This window comes from Podospora pseudopauciseta, chromosome 3 (genome assembly GCF_035222475.1).
Source record: "Podospora pseudopauciseta strain CBS 411.78 chromosome 3, whole genome shotgun sequence".
Lineage (NCBI taxonomy): Eukaryota > Fungi > Ascomycota > Sordariomycetes > Sordariales > Podosporaceae > Podospora > Podospora pseudopauciseta.
In genome coordinates, this window is record NC_085893.1 from 2,212,389 (window position 1) to 2,228,799 (window position 16,411).

The window sequence follows — 16,411 nt, forward strand, 5'->3', positions numbered from 1 at the left end:
ATCTTGCCCTCCAAGTGTTGCCCTCGAGTTTGAATCCTTTTCTCTTCCGTGCATAAAAAAACGACAGATCTGTGACACCACCATCAATCATCAACCATCCACCACCACCACCACCACCACCACAACCCATGCATCAAACCATCACCAACCACAACACCCACCCCACAGAAAAAATGCCAGCCCTACCTCTACCCACCACCCTCACCACCATCACGCACTGCTCCCCAGCCAACCTCATCGTCCCCCCCATCAACCCCTTCCCAGACCCCCTCAACTTGAACAATCGCACCTCCACCCCAACCACAACCCCCCTCCCCTCTTCCAACCCCCCCGCCGCAATCTCCTTCATCGTCATCTTCTCCCTCGTCATAATAACCACCTTCCTCGCCGCTCTATACATCAACATCCGCCCGCAAGCACACCCACAAACAACAACAACAACAACAACAACCCCACCAACTCCAAACCTGGACCCCCCTGGTCACAAAACGACAAGAGGAGCGCGCCAAACAACTCCATCTAGAAAAGCAAGACCAACTTTGGGAAGGGCAGGAGGAGAGAACAAGAAGAGGGGAGCTGCTCCGGGCTGGAATGGAGGTTGGTGCCATGGCGGGAAGACTCTCATCGGGACGAGAGAGGGCAGAATTGAGTGGGGATGGGGGGGACGGTGTCAGCAATCATGAGAGTGGGAAGGAGGAGGAGCAGGAGGGGAGAGTGATACGTGAACCGCCGCCGCCGCCGCCATATTTCCCCCCCATGGGTAGGGAAGCAAGCGGTAGATAATGCCTCTACTACTAGGGCTGTGCGTTCGGTTCTGTTAGGTGATGGGCGGCCGATTATAGGTGATTAACAAGGGAAGGAGCGGGCTTTTTGGGGGTTTAAGGGTGGGAAAAGATGGATCAGAGGGGTTGAAATTATCTCGAGGCCTGTTGACCAGCTTTCGGGATCTGTCGACTTTCTTTCGGGACCTATCAACTATCTTTAAAGGCCTGTTGGCTGTTTTTCATGCAAGGTAAAAAAAAAAAGGCCATGCAAAAGCAACTATAAAACAGCTAAGCAATCCCAAACTCACACCTCTCCCACCACACAACTAACCCCGTCTAAACGGCACCAAGACACCCCATAACGCATAGCTCATATCCCTCACCACAACCACGCCATCCCTAGCCCAACTCCAACCTCCCCAACTTCCCCCTCAAAACCCCCTCCAACCCACCCCCATCCCTACAAAACCCCGCCAGCTTCACCGCCCCCTCCCCCCACCCCCTCGCCCTCTCCCTCTCCCCAGCAGCGAAACAGTCAATCCCGTGATTAAACGCCGTAGCAGCCATCCACTCCAGCTCCTCCTCCGGCCAGCCAGCCTCGCTCTCCCTTAACTCCCTCGCCTTCCCGCACGCCTCCTCCAGCAGCCTCATCGCCAACCCGTCATCCACCGGCAACGTAGCCTGGAACAAACACCTCGTATACTTTGCCAATTTCACCGCGTCAAACGCCTCGAGCGCCCAAATCTCATTGACAAGTCTTCGCATGGTTGAGTACAGAACTGCTTGGGGTGTTAGTTAGCTTGTTTGGGTAACAAAAGGGGGGCAGGGGGTTTACCTTGTCCTGGAGCTCTCGCTCGGAGCAAACTATCCGCCATAGCCTGAAAAGCCGTCACACTTTTGCAGCCGACTGCTCTTTGCACAATCCCACCCAAATCATCCCACGCTTCCAGCACTACCGCGGCTTCAAAGTCAAATGTCAGCAGCGTGGCGTGTTTCCTTAGCATGTCATCCCTCGAGTGTTCGTCTAGCCGTGGCAAAAGCTCTGGAAGGTCGGTATCGAATGCCAAAACATGTTCTCGCATGGCAGTGTAATATTCTAGTTGCTTCGTGACATTGTCTTCCGCCCTTGCTTGGGAGACCAACGCCGAGGAAATGATGAACTGGGAAAAGAGCATCTTCAAACCCATCTCAACAAGCTGAGACCCTCCCATGTCAGGCGGAAAGTGGCCGGTGATATGGACGCAAGAGGTGAGCATTCTGACTATGTACCGTAGGTCCCACGTTGTTGTGTTCTTCAGAGCGAGGTTATAAGAGTTGCGGCTGAACCACTCGAGTTCGTCAACCGTAAACAGCTTGCGTCTTGGATTCTCTTTCTTCTGCTTTTCGAGGGCGACAACGACTGTTTGATCGGTCAGGAGGCTGCCAGTATGGGCATTCAGGGGTAGCTCACCAGCATCAAACATATCGCAAAGGTCTTCAACAACCCCGTTTTCACCAGCGTCTGCCCTATCAACGAGCATGTTCAATAGTCGAATGGTACACCTGAACAACGCCGGCAAATGTATCGGATTCGGCTCCTTGTACTCATATCGATCCTGCAGCTTCTTGAGAGCGGCAATAGCACAGATGACGTCCCCAGCCTTCTGGGACTCTGCAATACAAGCCCCCAGAAAGTCGACATGTTCAGGTGTCTGACTGATAGTTTCAAGACATTTTCCAGCCAATACTCGGTCTTCAGTCCGTATGGCGACTTTGAAGGCAAGATATGCGGTCATGGGCTCCTTCCAGCTCGTAGCCGACATGTCGTTGATGACTCTTGTTGCCGTCTCCATGCTGTTACGGGCCAGAGCACAGAGGAGAAGCTTTCTTTCTTGACGTCAGTCCTTAAATTCAACATCGGGAATGGCTTTGAATTACCTTTCCAGCTTTGCATTATTTCCAGGACCGCCCTTCTCAAATATGGGCGCCAACGCCAACTGACACCAAGCCTCGGCGAGCGCGTATTCCCCCTGAGTATACGACAACTCCAACTTCTTCCACAACAGCTGCACCATCATCATCAGCATTCTCTCTTCTGCCCTTCCACCCAAAGAAAACTCACCGCCTGCGCAGCAACCGCCGCCTCAGCGCTCACAGCCCTCGCAACATTCCCAAACAACTCGCCCAACCTCCTCACCGTCTCCATCGAATCCCTCTGCTGCGTCATCATCCACATCCTCGTCACCAACGCCTTCTCCATAAACTCTTGCCCACCAGTTCCCCCCAATGTCCTCAACACCAAAATAAAATCATCCATCACCGCACACCCCGCCCCAGGAGCCTTATCATGCAACCTCCTCACATGATGCACAACCAACTTGAACTCCGCCCCCGACCCCATCCCCTTCTTCCCATCAAAGTTCCTAATCAAATGCCTCAACACATCCGCATACCCCTCCTCATCAAACACCTCCGCATTAGGCGTCTTATACATCACCTCCAACTTCAACAAACAAACCACCATCTTATTCCCCATCTCTACCTCCACAAAATCAACATAATTCTTCGCCTTCCCATAATTCTCCTCCGTTCCCGTCCCCAGCAACGCAGTAATCAACGCCTGCAAAATCGCCAACCTCAGCTCCACCCCCTCCCTCGTAAGCTGCTCAACACCCACACTATTCACCACCTCATTCGCCCTCTCCAACCACTTGACCGCGATCTTATAGTCCTCCTTCCCGCTCAGACTCTTCCCAATCTCATACAGCACATCCGCCAACCTCTCGGTATAATCCCTCGTGAGAAACCCCCTCAGGCGCTCAGCACTGCTGTACATATGCTCGGCAACATCCAACCTCCCCTCCACCCACGCCAGCGCCGTCCTCCAGATGAAGTACTCCACCTCCAAACAATTCGCCTCACTAACCTCTTCCTCCATCCAGCCTTCCCGTCCCAAATCTTGCAAATGAGTTTTGTGATCGGCCACAATCTGCAGCGCATTCCCCGACAGCTTCGTCTCCTTCGTCCCCACCAAGTCCCTTGTTATCTTCAAACCGAGTTTGATCACATCCACCAGATCACTCCTCCTCTTCCTCTTGTTCCTGGCCGAGCGGGCAAACACCACCAGCCAAAACCCCAGCGCCTTGCCATAGAGCGCAAGTTTCCTCAGCCGAGTATTGGGGGCCTCAGGCGGGTTGATCGGGTCGTTGCAGTCCCGCCATAATCTCGTGCATAAATTCCACAGCCTGACACCAACACCATCAATGTCAATTTCTTCGGGCGAGTGCTGCTGCTGATGATGCTGCGCAGAGGAGGAGGGCTGAGGCCGTTGGCAAAGCAAATGAAGCTTGTCAATATGTCCAGTAATCTCCTCAGTAAGCCCTTCCGCGGCAGGTATATCATTCGGCACAGACAGCAGGTTCAACAGTCTGTTGGCAAACTCGACACAGGGGGTAATCCGCCTCTCGGTCTTGGACTGGGTAGGAGCGGGTGCTTCTGCCGTTAGCATGTGCGTCTGTCCTGTCGGCCGTGGAGGAGGTACAAGCGATCGAGGAGGAGGTGACGAGAAGGGCGGAGGTGACAGCCTCGGGCGGACACCAGTCCCTGCTCCTGTCGCTGAGACCCCCCTGGTCGGCGGGAGTGGTTTAGAAGGGAGCCTCCTATCGTGGCTGGAGATGGTCGATCGAAGGGGCGGCATCGTGTATAGATACCAGAGGCATCGCAACTAAGTTGGCACAGCGACAGAAGGAGAGGCAGAAAACGCTGAACTTGACTCTGCCTGATAGGCACGTGGACTAGCTTATGACAAATGGCCGCCCTCACCCAACCATCCAGTGGAAGGCGCGATCAAGGAGAACGGAAGGTGCTACCTATCCACCAGCACCTTCCTGATGTCAACCATCAACCCTATCCCTTTCCAAACCATCAACTCCAGCCATCAATCAATGTCGTCTTCCAATCCAACTCTTGTTGTTTTCCTGATTATTTCTCCTTTTTACAAGCTGACTCTAAACATCCACGTGTGTGGATAGTCTTTATTTTGTCGATGCTCCCACCGCATCTTATTATGCTCCCTGTTCTACGAAACGTCCTGATGCTTGCCCTGTCGGCCGGGTATGTTATAATAAACGACGATTTGATCCCACATTTAAGGGTCGTGGGGGATGAAGTTTCCAATGATCAAGCCCGGCCTGGGTAGTGTCAGCAAGACTGAAACGACAAAAGAGAAAAGAGAATGTCCACCACATACACTTGGGCGTTGTCCTTTTTTATCCTGAAAGAAAAGCAGCAGTTCACCACCTTTTTCGACGATTTATTGGGGCTCTTGAGTGTGCAGGCTGTCAAAAGGGTGTCGTGGAGCGGATCGAAGGCAATGGTTCCAAACTCTTCCCAATACCGCACGACCGACTCCTCGGTCAGGATCTCGTGCAGTTTAGTCTTGCCCTGTGACGGGATCAGCAACCCAGCCATGCATGCCCCCTTTTGGTCGACCCAACACCTACATTTCTGAGATCCTCCACTGGCACGTCGATGAGCTCGGCCATCTCCTTGTTACCCCTGAAAATCTCCCCTGTTCGACGCCAGCAGCATGCCGGGACCGCCATGCTGGCGAAGACGCGGTCGTACTCCATCAGGGAACTCTCTATCTGCATCTCGTTGATGGTCAGAAACATGTGGTCCCGCCCCTGCATCTTTTCGCGAAACTTTGGCCGGAAACGATCGAGTTGTCGGAGGATCTTTTGTCTCGACCCCGGGCTGACGTGCTCGTTGAGATATGTTTGAAGACTCTGGTAGCCTTTGATATAGTTAAACGGTTGGAGGAGTCCAGCCTCGACTTTGGCCGTGAGAACCTGGAGCATGCGGTCATCCGCGTCGGCATTACCGCTGGGATCGGCTGCCTGGAGATAATATTCTCGGGTCTTGTCCTTGGAAACCGCAGCTGATTGTTCCGAATTGGCCGTGGGCAGAGAGGCTCCCGGAGCCGTGGCCGGGGGCGGCATGGAGCTGCTACTGGGAAACCCCGGGATTGGGCGGCCTTGGTTTTGACCATCGGGCGCAGCCACGGGGTCCTCGAATATGTTGGCTCGCAGGTAGTTGTTCAGGACGTCGAACTCACTCGACACCTCATGGGGAACTACAAAGCTGGGGTGATAGTTGTGCATGTCGTGATAATGGCTTTGGGAGGCTAACCAGGAGTCAGGGAAACCGCCGACTGGGAGGGAAGGTTTTCAGCTCCTGGCGTAAGGAACGGACTGGGGGGGGGAGGGAGAGATTTTCAGGCACCTACATTGGTTCATACTGCTACCCAGCGTGCTGCCTTGGAGGCCGGACACCGCCGTGGGTTGCACGAGCTGTAGCTGATTACTCTGGCCTAGCGCAGCAGCAGCATCGAAGGCGGCACTGGCGGCTGATCCTGTCCCGGAGCTCAAGCTCCCATCGAACGAGGCCAGTCTCAAGGCGTCTGCCGCTGTCTGGTTCATGTTGCCGCGGCCCAGGTCTGACTGAGACGCAGACCCGTGCGTAGTAGACGGGGCGACGACGCTCTTGGACTTGTTGGACCCCTGATCACGGGGCTCATCATGGCACAGGTGTCCGATATTCCGCTTAACACATCTCGTACATGGTCTCGCCTATTCACAGCACGGCCTGGGGTCAATAACTGCTCAAGCGCTGGGGCCAATGGTTCGACGCCCCTGTCCTGTCTCATCCCGGCCGCCAGCAAGCAGCAGACGGGAAGACTGGGGACGGGACGTCGACCAGGCGGAAGGGGGATAAGTGTACGTACAAGATCACACGTCATGTGCTGTATGTAGACGAGGGTGGAATCATCCCTGGTTAGCCACTGTAACAACTCGATACATGCATGATGTATGCGTATACAGTATATGGTGTGTAGTGCTCATTGTGAATAGTGGGTATGAGAGGTGAGGTCGTGTATGCGAGCACGCTGCTGCAGGGGCGCTTCTCCTCCACGGAAGCTCTCCGTGGGGGGCAGCTGCCCAGCCAGCAGCCAGCTTCACTTAGATCAAGAAACAAAAGAAAAAAGAAAAAAAAAAAAAGACCAGAGGTGGCTGGAGACAGGGGTGTGGTGCCCGGCGCACTGGGATAAATGACTTACAGATCGACGGCAGTAGAGGCAGGCTGTAACAAATGGTGTCAGCATACAAACGCCATTCCCGGGGGACCGAAGCCATCGTGGAGCCGGAGGGGTGGTTCGACAAGACTTACCATGACTGACCTTGCGGCGCTTCTTGGGGGTCTGGTGGTGGGTGGTGTGGTGGTTGTGTTGGTTGTGTTGCTGTTGGTCGTCGGTAGAAGGCGCATGGTGATCCTTGGGCTTGGTGTTGCTCTCGGACTTGATGTCCTTGGTCTCATTCCCGGCGGTCCTCTCCATGGCTTCGGTTGCCGTCATTGTCTAGTGGACTCTTCTCCCATTGGGTCTCGTGGTTACGCAACGGGCTTCGAGTTCGTTGCTCATTTAAGCAGGGCCGGCGGCTTCTCGCAGCAAGTCGCGACCATTCAATGCCAGTTCCGACGCTGTTCTGCTGCTGCCGGCGGTGTCGTCGTGCTTCTCTCTCGGTCTGGGTTCCCCTGTTTTTTTTTTTTTTTGCGCTCTCTGCGTCGGCCGCGGCTCGTGTGTCGTTCGGTTCGCGAAGCAGTCGTTCGGCTTTGTTGACTCGACACCTCGGCCAGAAGGGTGCGCGCGTTGGCGGGGCAGTATCCGTGATTTGGTGTTATTGAAGCTGGTGGCCACGGGGTCGTCTCTCCGGGCGGCTTGAGGTTGGAAGCATTGCCGGGAGGTGTACGGAGTAAAGTTGTATGTATGGGAAGGTAGTCGCCGTCGTTCCTAAAAGAAATCCTCTCCACCCGCGGCACCAGCCAGCAGCAGCGTGCTCAATGGGTCCTCTCTGCCGCCCAGAGCGGGACCCGGGCGCGGCGACCGGGGCTCAAGAGGGGCTGAAGTGTGAGCCGAGGGGTAAAGTTTACAGGGGATTCCAGGTGGGCTTAGCGCCAGTCATGGATCACTTACAGCATGAACCCACTGACGGCATGTCGCACGGGCTGCTAACTGGATCCAGTTCATCCTTTGTCGCATTTAGACAGTCATCTCGATTCTGTGTTCAACAATTGGATGGGGATTCGAGATGGTTCTTCATGTCTATAATTCCACCATTAAAGTTATTACTACCATCGTAGCCCGTACCTTCCCGGTTCCCGTCCTTTTGCCGGTTCCTGGCCGTACCTTCCTTCCCCTTTCCCACCGGGTACCTACCCCAACTCTCACCGAGTCGTGTGTGTTCTTTCCCTATCCAGCTCTACCAAAGGGCGGAAAGAGTGTCTCAAACTTTCACATGACGAGACCTTCTTCTCGGATTTCCCCTCCCTTTGAATGAATCAGCATCTGACATTGCGGGGATCGGAATGTTTTTCTTGCTGCTTGTTTACCTAATGGCCTACATAATCATACACACTCACTGACAGGAACTCGGATCATTGTTTTACTCACTGATGTCCGCCTTCCGACACTTTATACTTGGCATTCTGCACGCCCACAGGAAGGGCATCGCTCAAGTCCAATGTAAACCTGTCATATGAGTAGCTTCGACAACTGCTCTTGTCACGGGATGCTTGGCCCCTTTGGCCGACATAGGCAGTCCGTATGCTGGGAATCGAGATGCATCAAGGGATCGCGATGGGTGTGCAACAGATACGCCACTCGGTGCCTGCGTTGCACGACAGCCATCCAGACGGGACTGTTCTGGCGGTCAGGAGCTAGATTCATATTCTGGGCTTCCCATCTTGAGGTGAGGACCAAAGGCGAGTTGATCGATCCTTCGACATGCGGGGCACACACGTTGGAGGCGACGGCTGTGATTTGCTCACCATCCAGCTGTTGTTGGATCAGCCAGCCAAGGCAGGCATCGCTGACATTCAACCGTCTGCCTGTCCTCAAACCCACCAAGACAAAACTCAAACATGCGCATGAGCCTCAGACAGAGGTCTCGAGTTTGACTCAGCTCAGTTTCGGGACGTCGACTACACCTTCCAATGAAGGTTTGCAGCCGCGATGGCTTCCTCGTCATGGCACGAGGCATCATGCAGCAGACCCGATGTGAGCTTGGCTGAAGGCATTCCGTTCTGTATGAGTTGCGGCTCAATGGGCCCCCTCGACGACCTTGAACCAAGTGAAACACCACCAGCCATTCCGATTCTCTCCGGGAAGCGATCTGGCCTGTCGCTCTCGTGGCCCCATTCAGTGAAATATGCTACGCAACTTACCGACGGCGACGGAAACGATCTTGGAGATGTGCTTCAGTCCGTGCTATTAACCGAGAAACCTGATGACTTGCAACTGGATGTCCAACAGGAAAAAATAGGGTCGGATCTGGAATCCAATTCTTCGTCGTCCACCATAGCCCAACAGTGTCGCGCCTATCACCAAAGTCTGGTTCCCTCGGACGAAGTGACGGGCAATGACAGCATTCGTCTGCTTCGCCTCAGTAAGGGAAAAGGCTCGGAACCCTTGCACGGTACGCTGGAAACCCGAGAGCTCAAATACTTTCCCGAGTATGAAGCTCTGTCCTACACATGGGCCGATGCCAACGGCCAGGCTAGCCGGACCAAGAAGTTGTATCTGGGAAGGGAATGGGCTGTGTTCCCAATCACCACAAACTGCGACGCTGCTCTTCGTCATGTCCGCCTTCCCAACACTGAACGCTACATCTGGGTCGATACCGTTTGCATCAACCAGTTTGACAACCTTGAACGCTCGCATCAAGTTCAACTCATGCCTATGATCTATGCCACTGCTCAACGTGTGCTTGTTTACCTCGGTGAAGATAAACCGGAACGAAGCATGATCTCGAGACACCTCCCAGTTTTTTCCAAAGTGATGGACTGGAGCCAAAAGTGGGATGACCTGGGACCTATTCTGCAACGCCCCTACTTCTTTCGGAGTTGGATTATACAGGAAATCGCCTCTGCAAAAACAGCCTTGGTGGCCAATGGCGAATCATGGCGGGTATGGCCCGTCTATGACGAGAAAAGCGATGCGAGCCTGTTTCTCCCCTGGATTAAGGAATTCAAAACCCGAAAATACAAGACCTCCAAGCACCTTTTTCAGCTGATTACCGACTGCTGGACCTCACAGGCCTACGACCCACGGGATAAGGTGTTTTCTCTTCTTGGGGTGATCACTGGCGCAGCGGCCGACGGTCTGGTGGCCGATTATACGCTCACCGTTGAGCAGGTGTATGTGCATGCATCCAGTTGAGCACATTTGTTGCTGTTGCTGATATTGATCACACAATAGATACACAGGCCTCGCTTCGTTTGTACTGAAAAATCATAAGCAGGCCGATCTTCTCAAGTACGCTGCTGGTTATGCCAAATGCCCAGGGCTGCCCTCATGGGTGCCGGACTGGGCTATCCTCTCCCGAAACTGGGACGTCATGGCTCAAATACGCGCCTTTCACTCTTTTGAAACTCGAGCCAGTCTGATGAGCGCCCACAAGATCTCTTCTTGCAGGACCGAGCACATCCGTGAGCCTTGGTTTATGGACGACGTCAGCAAAGTCATGTTTGCCGGCATCGATATCCACGGTCCTACTGGCTCTCTGTTTCTGCCTGGGATGAAAATCACAGATCTCCCCTCTGACCAGTACTCACGCGTTCCGGCTCATCCTACCCTCCAAGTTTTACCCGATCAACCATCATTGCCACCTCCTCACGGCGGCATGACTTGCTTCCGCGGACCTCTCTTCGTGATGGCCATGATGGGACCATCAGATGACACGTCTTGTTTGTCTGTCTGGTTTCTGCATGGCATCAATGCACCCGTCATCCTTCGACAGTCACAATCCGGCAACAGCAGCATCTTTTCCTTCGTTAGCACCTGTCATGTCAGAGTACAGACGGGCGTGTGCATGTTTCAGGGAACTGCTGAGGAAGAAATGTACAACCCCGACAGCTACACGATCAGTGAGAAGGGCTATACGATCGGATCAGATGCCAAACGCAAGGACAAACAACGCCAATTTCCACCACCCAAGTTTGAGCCCTGGAGGAGCTCGGTTTTGACCCGACCACGATTCTTGGAACATTTTGGCACGGATCGAATGGTGTTCGATCGGTGGGGTGACCTTTACTCGACAGCACTCCAAGATGCCACATTGAGAACCTGTGCCGAGTCACAGCTTGCGAGGTTGCAAGCTCTGGGGGCGCACGCGGAGACGACCTGGACCGAATTCATCCAACGCGAAGTGCCGATCGTCATCCTGTTGCCATCGTTGAAGGGGGTTGATCTGATGGCACCAGTTGTGTTGCTTTTGGAAGACTTGGCGGAGTCACTCAAGCGGATGAAATTATTCTGGGAATCGATCGAGTCCCTTTTGGAAGCAGCCAAGATGCTGGGGAATACGGTTGAGGGCGCCATACGTGATGATTACGGGCGGAGGGCAGCAGAGCTGAAAATAATGAAGGTCAAGATGTTTGAAAAGGAGAAAGCTCGAGAAGCATACGTTGAGGATGGAGAACCTGGGCGAGTTTGGTTGAGCCGGAGTGTCAGGCAGCTGTATACCTGTTCGACGGAGAAGAATATGGAGGAGATGGTGTTTAGAATGACGGCAAACTTGGATGAGCGCGGGGGTTTTGCCGTTGACGGTGATGGTGGGAGGGAGGAGGAGCAGTCTGAATGGGCAAAGGATGGGATACCGTGTCCGGTGTGGTATATGATCAGGCTAGGGTACCACAGTTGGTGGCTGGGTATGAGAAAATACCAGCTGGAGCGTGGTAGGGGCTTTTTGAATGATTTGATAAATGGGCGCGGGGGGGATTGGAAGAGGACAGACCTGATGACGATGTTGGCTGGGGGGAAGGAGTTGCCTGCTAAGACGCCGAGGGAGCCTGGGAATGAGGAAGGGATGAGTGTGAATGAGGCTAATCTTGCGGAGACGAGGACGATGAGGGATGTGTTTGGGGAGGCGGAGATGGAGGTGAAGTTGACGATTATGGCGGTGAAGATTTTGATGGAGAAGAGGAAGGAGTATGCGAGGTTGATGAAGGGGGAGTGGAAGAAGATTGTGATTGTTTAAGCTACGGAATAGCTAAGGCAAAAGGCTCACCGGCCAACCCTCTCGTTTCTTATGTTGGGGAGGGGTGACTCGGTTACGAAAAGCTTGACGTGCAAGATCTTACTCCGGATATGGATCGAATCGAGAAGGCTGTTGGGCCCAATCCTTCAATTGGGAGCAGCTCCAATACTCGTCCCACTGAAGACCGGAGGGCCAATATGGCGAGAGTGAGTATTCGGAGCTGTTGAAAGGTGGGTGCGGAAGGTGGTGTATATACTGTAGTTGCTCCCCCTTTTCTCTGACGAAACATCGGTTTCTGGGCAGGATGTCTGACTGGTAACAGATACGATAACTAATTATCATCAAGTCGCAAATTTGAGCAGTCACCCTCCATCAGGTGTGTATTCAAAGATGAACACAGTTCTGGGACCCCCATTTCCGATGTTGACACAGCCCTGACCCTCACCACTTTCTGCCCGTCTACATTCCCTTCTGCTCTCCCCCAGCAAGCCTCCCCAACCTCTTCTCCCTCCACCACCACGCATCCAGCATCGCAACTCCCGGGCCCCCCATCACACCAGCCAAAGCAACAACCGCCAAACCTCCAATCAACTCCCCCAACCCAACCGCCCCCGCAGCCCACACATCAACCATCAACCCCAAACTCCAGACCAACAAGCCCCCAAACGAACAGAGCAAATCATACTGCAAAAGCCCCCTCGTGCTCATCACAAACTCCCTCTTCGCCATGGTCACCGGCACAAAAACCTCCCAGAGGGAGAATCCGCTGTGGAGTATCACGTACCACCAAACCATCATGCTGATCCCCGCAACAACCAAACTCAACGCCCCCTTCCCAACCAATTTACTCCCCTTTGCCCATCGTGTTGGGATTGTTTTGGCAAGAATGGTATTTGCGAGGCCGATCCAAAGAGGGGCGGGCTGCCATAGCCAGGTGTAGTAGTGTCTTTGGTCGAGACTGTGGGGGAAGAACATGTGGTATACCCAGGCGTAATGCAGCGCCACTAGAAGGGGTAGCAGAAAGGGGATGTATTCCTCTTTTAGGAGCCTTTTTCGGGGGTCGAGGGCGAGGATGCTGGTGCTGGGGGAGAATGTGAAGTGCAGCCAGCAGTACAGCGGGGCAAGGACACCGAGGCCGAGGATCTGGGCGGCGAAGTTCCATGCTGTGGCTAGGTAGGCTGCTGTGTAGGCGTTGCCGTCGCGGAACGACTCTAGCAGTAAAACGAGGTAGACTGGACCGAGGTCGACGAGGAAGAAGAGCATTTGGTGCCAGGCTAGGGGGTCTATGGATAGGGTGCTGGGCGCGAAGATTACACTTATGGGGCGGAAGAAGTCGTTGGCGGGTTTCCAGGGGAAGATACCCTCCAGAACTGGGACTGGGCCGGAGGGGTGGGGGATGAACCCCTTTTCCAAAATGGGCGGGACTAGCTCGACGAGGGTGTCGCGGTCGAATCTCTTGTTGCAAAAGTAGGAGAGGTAGAGGAGGGGCAGGGCGAGGACGCCGCGGCCTAGGCGGGAGGAGAGGAGGAGGGTGAGGGTGCCCATTTTGAATATTGGTTGTGAGGGTTGGTAGAGAAGGGGATAATCGGAGAGTGGTGGAGGGGTGGGCGGTGTTCATATGTTGGTCGTAGTGATGGTGGGGGACACAAATGGTTTTTGGAGGTTGGGGATGTTGGGCTGTTTGCCAACTGCATAATCGCCAAAAGCAACCCTTTTTATAGGCTGGGTTACCGGGACAGTGGACCGGAACACCTAGACAGGAATCAACTTATCAGGCTGTGAACATGGCAGCATTCGGAGGTTGCAATGAATGCCGGCTTTCAACGGGGGAGATATTGTCTCCGCCCAACTGTTCGAGGAAGGAGATCAAATAAGGAAGGCCAGTTTCCTGGTACCCCGCTGGGCTTACTGATGCCTCATGCAGGATACATATTTACCCGCTGATGTGATAGCTTCGAGCAGCCAAAACGCCGTCTCAAGCTAATGCTATGTTGCTGTCCCAGAAATCAAAAACCCAACTCCAACGCCACCTAGTCCAGGGAACCCTACAGGTGAGGAACCCCAGCGCTCTGCATGATCAGATTCACGATGCTCAAAAACCCTTCTCCCAGAATGAAACCCTATGTAATCACAGTCAGCGTCTTTCATCAAACCCACTCCTCATCCAAGATGCAGAGAAACTCACAGAAGCCAACACAATCAACGGTGTATCCTGCCACCCCTTGTACGACCTCCACCACCAGCTCAACAACCCACCGATTGTCCTCGCCAGTGTAAACGACGGCACATTGTACATCCCCACAGCAACCGCAATCCCGCCTGGAACCAGCGCCTGCAGTCGTTTGGTTCGAGTCATCGAGGTGCGAGCCGCTGTCGTGACGGCAAACAACAAAGCTGCACCCACAGCCCACTCCTTCGCCATCGGAGGCAGTCCCTCACCCGTCACCAGCCTGGCAGTAAAGATCCAGACGTAGCCAGTAGGCACTTGGAACAAGTCTCCCGGGATAGTGTACACTGAAGTGTAGAGCTGGTAGATGAACGCGCTTGCCACAGCTCCGGCAGTAGCACCAATGACTTGTCCCCAGAACTGAGCCTTGGGGGCTGCTCCGAGTAAATGGCCGGTCTTGAGATCCTGCATCAGATCGCCGGCCTGAAGAGCGCCCTGTATTGCCTGTTAGTTAGATCCAAAGAATGTGCGAGCATCAACATACCGCCTCGGACACAGCTCCAGCAACCAAATTGATCAGGACACTCGACTTGTTCGACTGCGGAATGATGAACGCAAAGAACAGCTGAGCAAGCTTGCTAATCCCCGAAACCGGGTTCAAGTCCGTCTCACCAAGAGCCCTCACTCCCATGATACTCAGCACCAGCGCCATAAACACCGCCGTAATAGTAGCATAAAGCGGCACCAAGTCTCCAAAAACATAGTGAATGCACCCAACGCAAAAGATGATCGAGGCAGCAAGCCCAATGCTCACCACCTTGTTGCTGATCTGCTGGTCAGGAGGCGCATCATCATGTTCCTTCTCCTCCTCAGTCTCAGCAAGCAGCGGGCCTCCATCTTCCGACTCGGAAGAAGAGTCGGTCGTAAGCAGAGAGGCATACCCCTGGCGTCCTCCCGACAGCAAATTCCTGACGCTCTTTGGCAACACCCCCTTCATCCGAGGCCAGTACAACCTCACCGACCTGAAAGCCAAATACCCCAAGCTCACCACGGAGTCAGCAAGCATAATAGCCAACGAAACCCAAACGATCCACCCCTTACTCCCATGCTCCCAATCCGACACCGGCCCCGGAGCCCATCCCTTGTTCTTTGCCAGCGGGGACAAAACCCCCCATCCCACCACCGCACCAAGAAGCATATGCAACGTCGTCGCTGGACCCATGATAATTCCCTGTCCCACATACGCCAAACTCGGGTTGAGTGTCCAAAGCCACGTGCTCGCCGCGACACTTCCAAAGATGGGAATGTTCCTCAACACAGGCAAAAAATACGTCGCAAAAGTCGAGATGCCGGAAAGCAAAAAGCATACAATCAACAGTCTCACATTCCTCTTCCACCCCTCGGATTTCTTGTTATCCTCCTCCTCCCCATCCCTCACCTCCTCCCCCCCATAAGAACTCTCATCATCCCCAACCAAGCTCGCAAACCCATGCGGGTTTTTCCTCTCCCCGCCCGCCTCCTCCACCCCCTTCGTCTGCCCATGCAGCACACTGATCAAAACCGCCGTGCTAAACCCACTCGGAAACTTCAGCTGCTCCCTAATCAGCACCTGCCTCCTCAACGGCACCGCGAAAACAACCCCAAAAAAACACAACCCCACCCCCCAAACACACCCCCTCCACAACCCCATCCTCACCGGTCCCATTTCTTCTTCCCTGAGCAAATACTCCATCGCAGGAACAACACCAACAAACCCGCACCCCAAAGGCATGATCGCCATGCTCCCCGCCACAGTCTGAACAAGCACGTTTTCCACCGGACTGAACGGCAGGTCCCCTAATCGATCCCTCAACAACCTAAAGATCCCGAAACCGAGGAGGGAGGCGGGCATGGTCATTGTTGATACCCAGCCTGTCTGCAGGCCAAAGTACATGTTGCTGAAGCAGATTATCAGACCGACGAGGAGGCCCACCGCCAGCGCGCGGGGGGTGAAATGGCTGCCGCGAATGATTTTTCGTTTTCGAGGCGAAGGGGAGGGGGAGGGGGAAGGGGTCAAGAGGGGGGAGGTATCGTTCAGGTCGTCATGAACCACCACTGGGATCGCCAGGCCGGACGCTGCCGAAGAAGAAGAAGAAGAAGAAGAAGAGGAGGAGGAGGAGGGGGAGAAGGAGGTGAGTGATGAGGACCGTTTGCGCACCCCTCCCCCATCATCGACAGGAGTGGTTATTGAGCCTGCCATTTTGGCGTGATGAAAATCAAAAGATGAGATGAAAGGGGATGAAGAACAGATGTGAGGCCTACATCAAGACTGCCTGGCGGATTAATGATAAACAATGATGAAGATGATGCTAAATAATGAAATGTCTCGAGCGAGAGGGAGAGAGAGAGTGTGTGTGAGAGAGAGAGAG

General features: G+C 54.1%; 5 protein-coding genes across 5 annotated transcripts; 1 reads left to right on the forward strand and 4 right to left on the reverse strand.

Annotated features, from left to right (window-relative positions):
* Nucleotides 1-1,163: 1,163 nt before the first annotated feature.
* Nucleotides 1,164-4,440, reverse strand: SPO22 (sporulation-specific protein 22; the record flags this gene model as incomplete). The annotated part of the gene is made up of 5 exons (XM_062911077.1): nucleotides 1,164-1,543; nucleotides 1,600-2,163; nucleotides 2,215-2,597; nucleotides 2,682-2,809; nucleotides 2,866-4,440. 5 exons carry the CDS (start codon nucleotides 4,438-4,440, stop codon nucleotides 1,164-1,166), a joined length of 3,030 nt encoding a protein of 1,009 aa, XP_062767082.1.
* A 450-nt stretch (nucleotides 4,441-4,890) lies between these two features.
* On the reverse strand, nucleotides 4,891-7,871 carry RDS2 (Transcription factor; the record flags this gene model as incomplete). Its single annotated transcript, XM_062911078.1, has 8 exons — nucleotides 7,774-7,871; nucleotides 6,972-7,700; nucleotides 6,862-6,884; nucleotides 6,529-6,546; nucleotides 6,031-6,373; nucleotides 5,246-5,955; nucleotides 4,993-5,186; nucleotides 4,891-4,933 (listed from the first exon to the last, which is right to left on the reverse strand). The coding sequence occupies exons 2-8, from the start codon at nucleotides 7,153-7,155 to the stop codon at nucleotides 4,891-4,893; spliced, it is 1,515 nt and encodes a 504-aa protein (XP_062767083.1). The 5' UTR covers nucleotides 7,156-7,700; nucleotides 7,774-7,871.
* Nucleotides 7,712-13,392, forward strand: QC763_306350 (uncharacterized protein). Its single transcript, XM_062911079.1, has 2 exons — nucleotides 7,712-9,995; nucleotides 10,057-13,392. Exons 1-2 carry the CDS (start codon nucleotides 8,812-8,814, stop codon nucleotides 11,834-11,836), a joined length of 2,964 nt encoding a protein of 987 aa, XP_062767084.1. The 5' UTR covers nucleotides 7,712-8,811; the 3' UTR covers nucleotides 11,837-13,392.
* QC763_306360 (uncharacterized protein) lies at nucleotides 12,296-13,381 on the reverse strand (the record flags this gene model as incomplete). Its single annotated transcript, XM_062911080.1, has 1 exon — nucleotides 12,296-13,381. The coding sequence occupies one exon, from the start codon at nucleotides 13,379-13,381 to the stop codon at nucleotides 12,296-12,298; it is 1,086 nt and encodes a 361-aa protein (XP_062767085.1).
* Nucleotides 13,393-13,881: 489 nt separating the features above from the next.
* OPT8_2 (OPT superfamily) lies at nucleotides 13,882-16,242 on the reverse strand (the record flags this gene model as incomplete). Its single annotated transcript, XM_062911081.1, has 3 exons — nucleotides 13,882-13,956; nucleotides 14,022-14,498; nucleotides 14,548-16,242. 3 exons carry the CDS (start codon nucleotides 16,240-16,242, stop codon nucleotides 13,882-13,884), a joined length of 2,247 nt encoding a protein of 748 aa, XP_062767086.1.
* Nucleotides 16,243-16,411: the final 169 nt, after the last annotated feature.

Excerpts from the sequence above, each read along its gene's own strand:
- QC763_306350 (XM_062911079.1), top strand. The coding sequence starts at position 8,812 with ATGGCTTCCTCGTCATGGCACGAGGCATCATGCAGCAGACCCGATGTG. Across the intron at positions 9,996-10,056 it reads ACGCTCACCGTTGAGCAGGT|ATACACAGGCCTCGCTTCGT; the intron begins GTATGTGCATGC and ends ATCACACAATAG.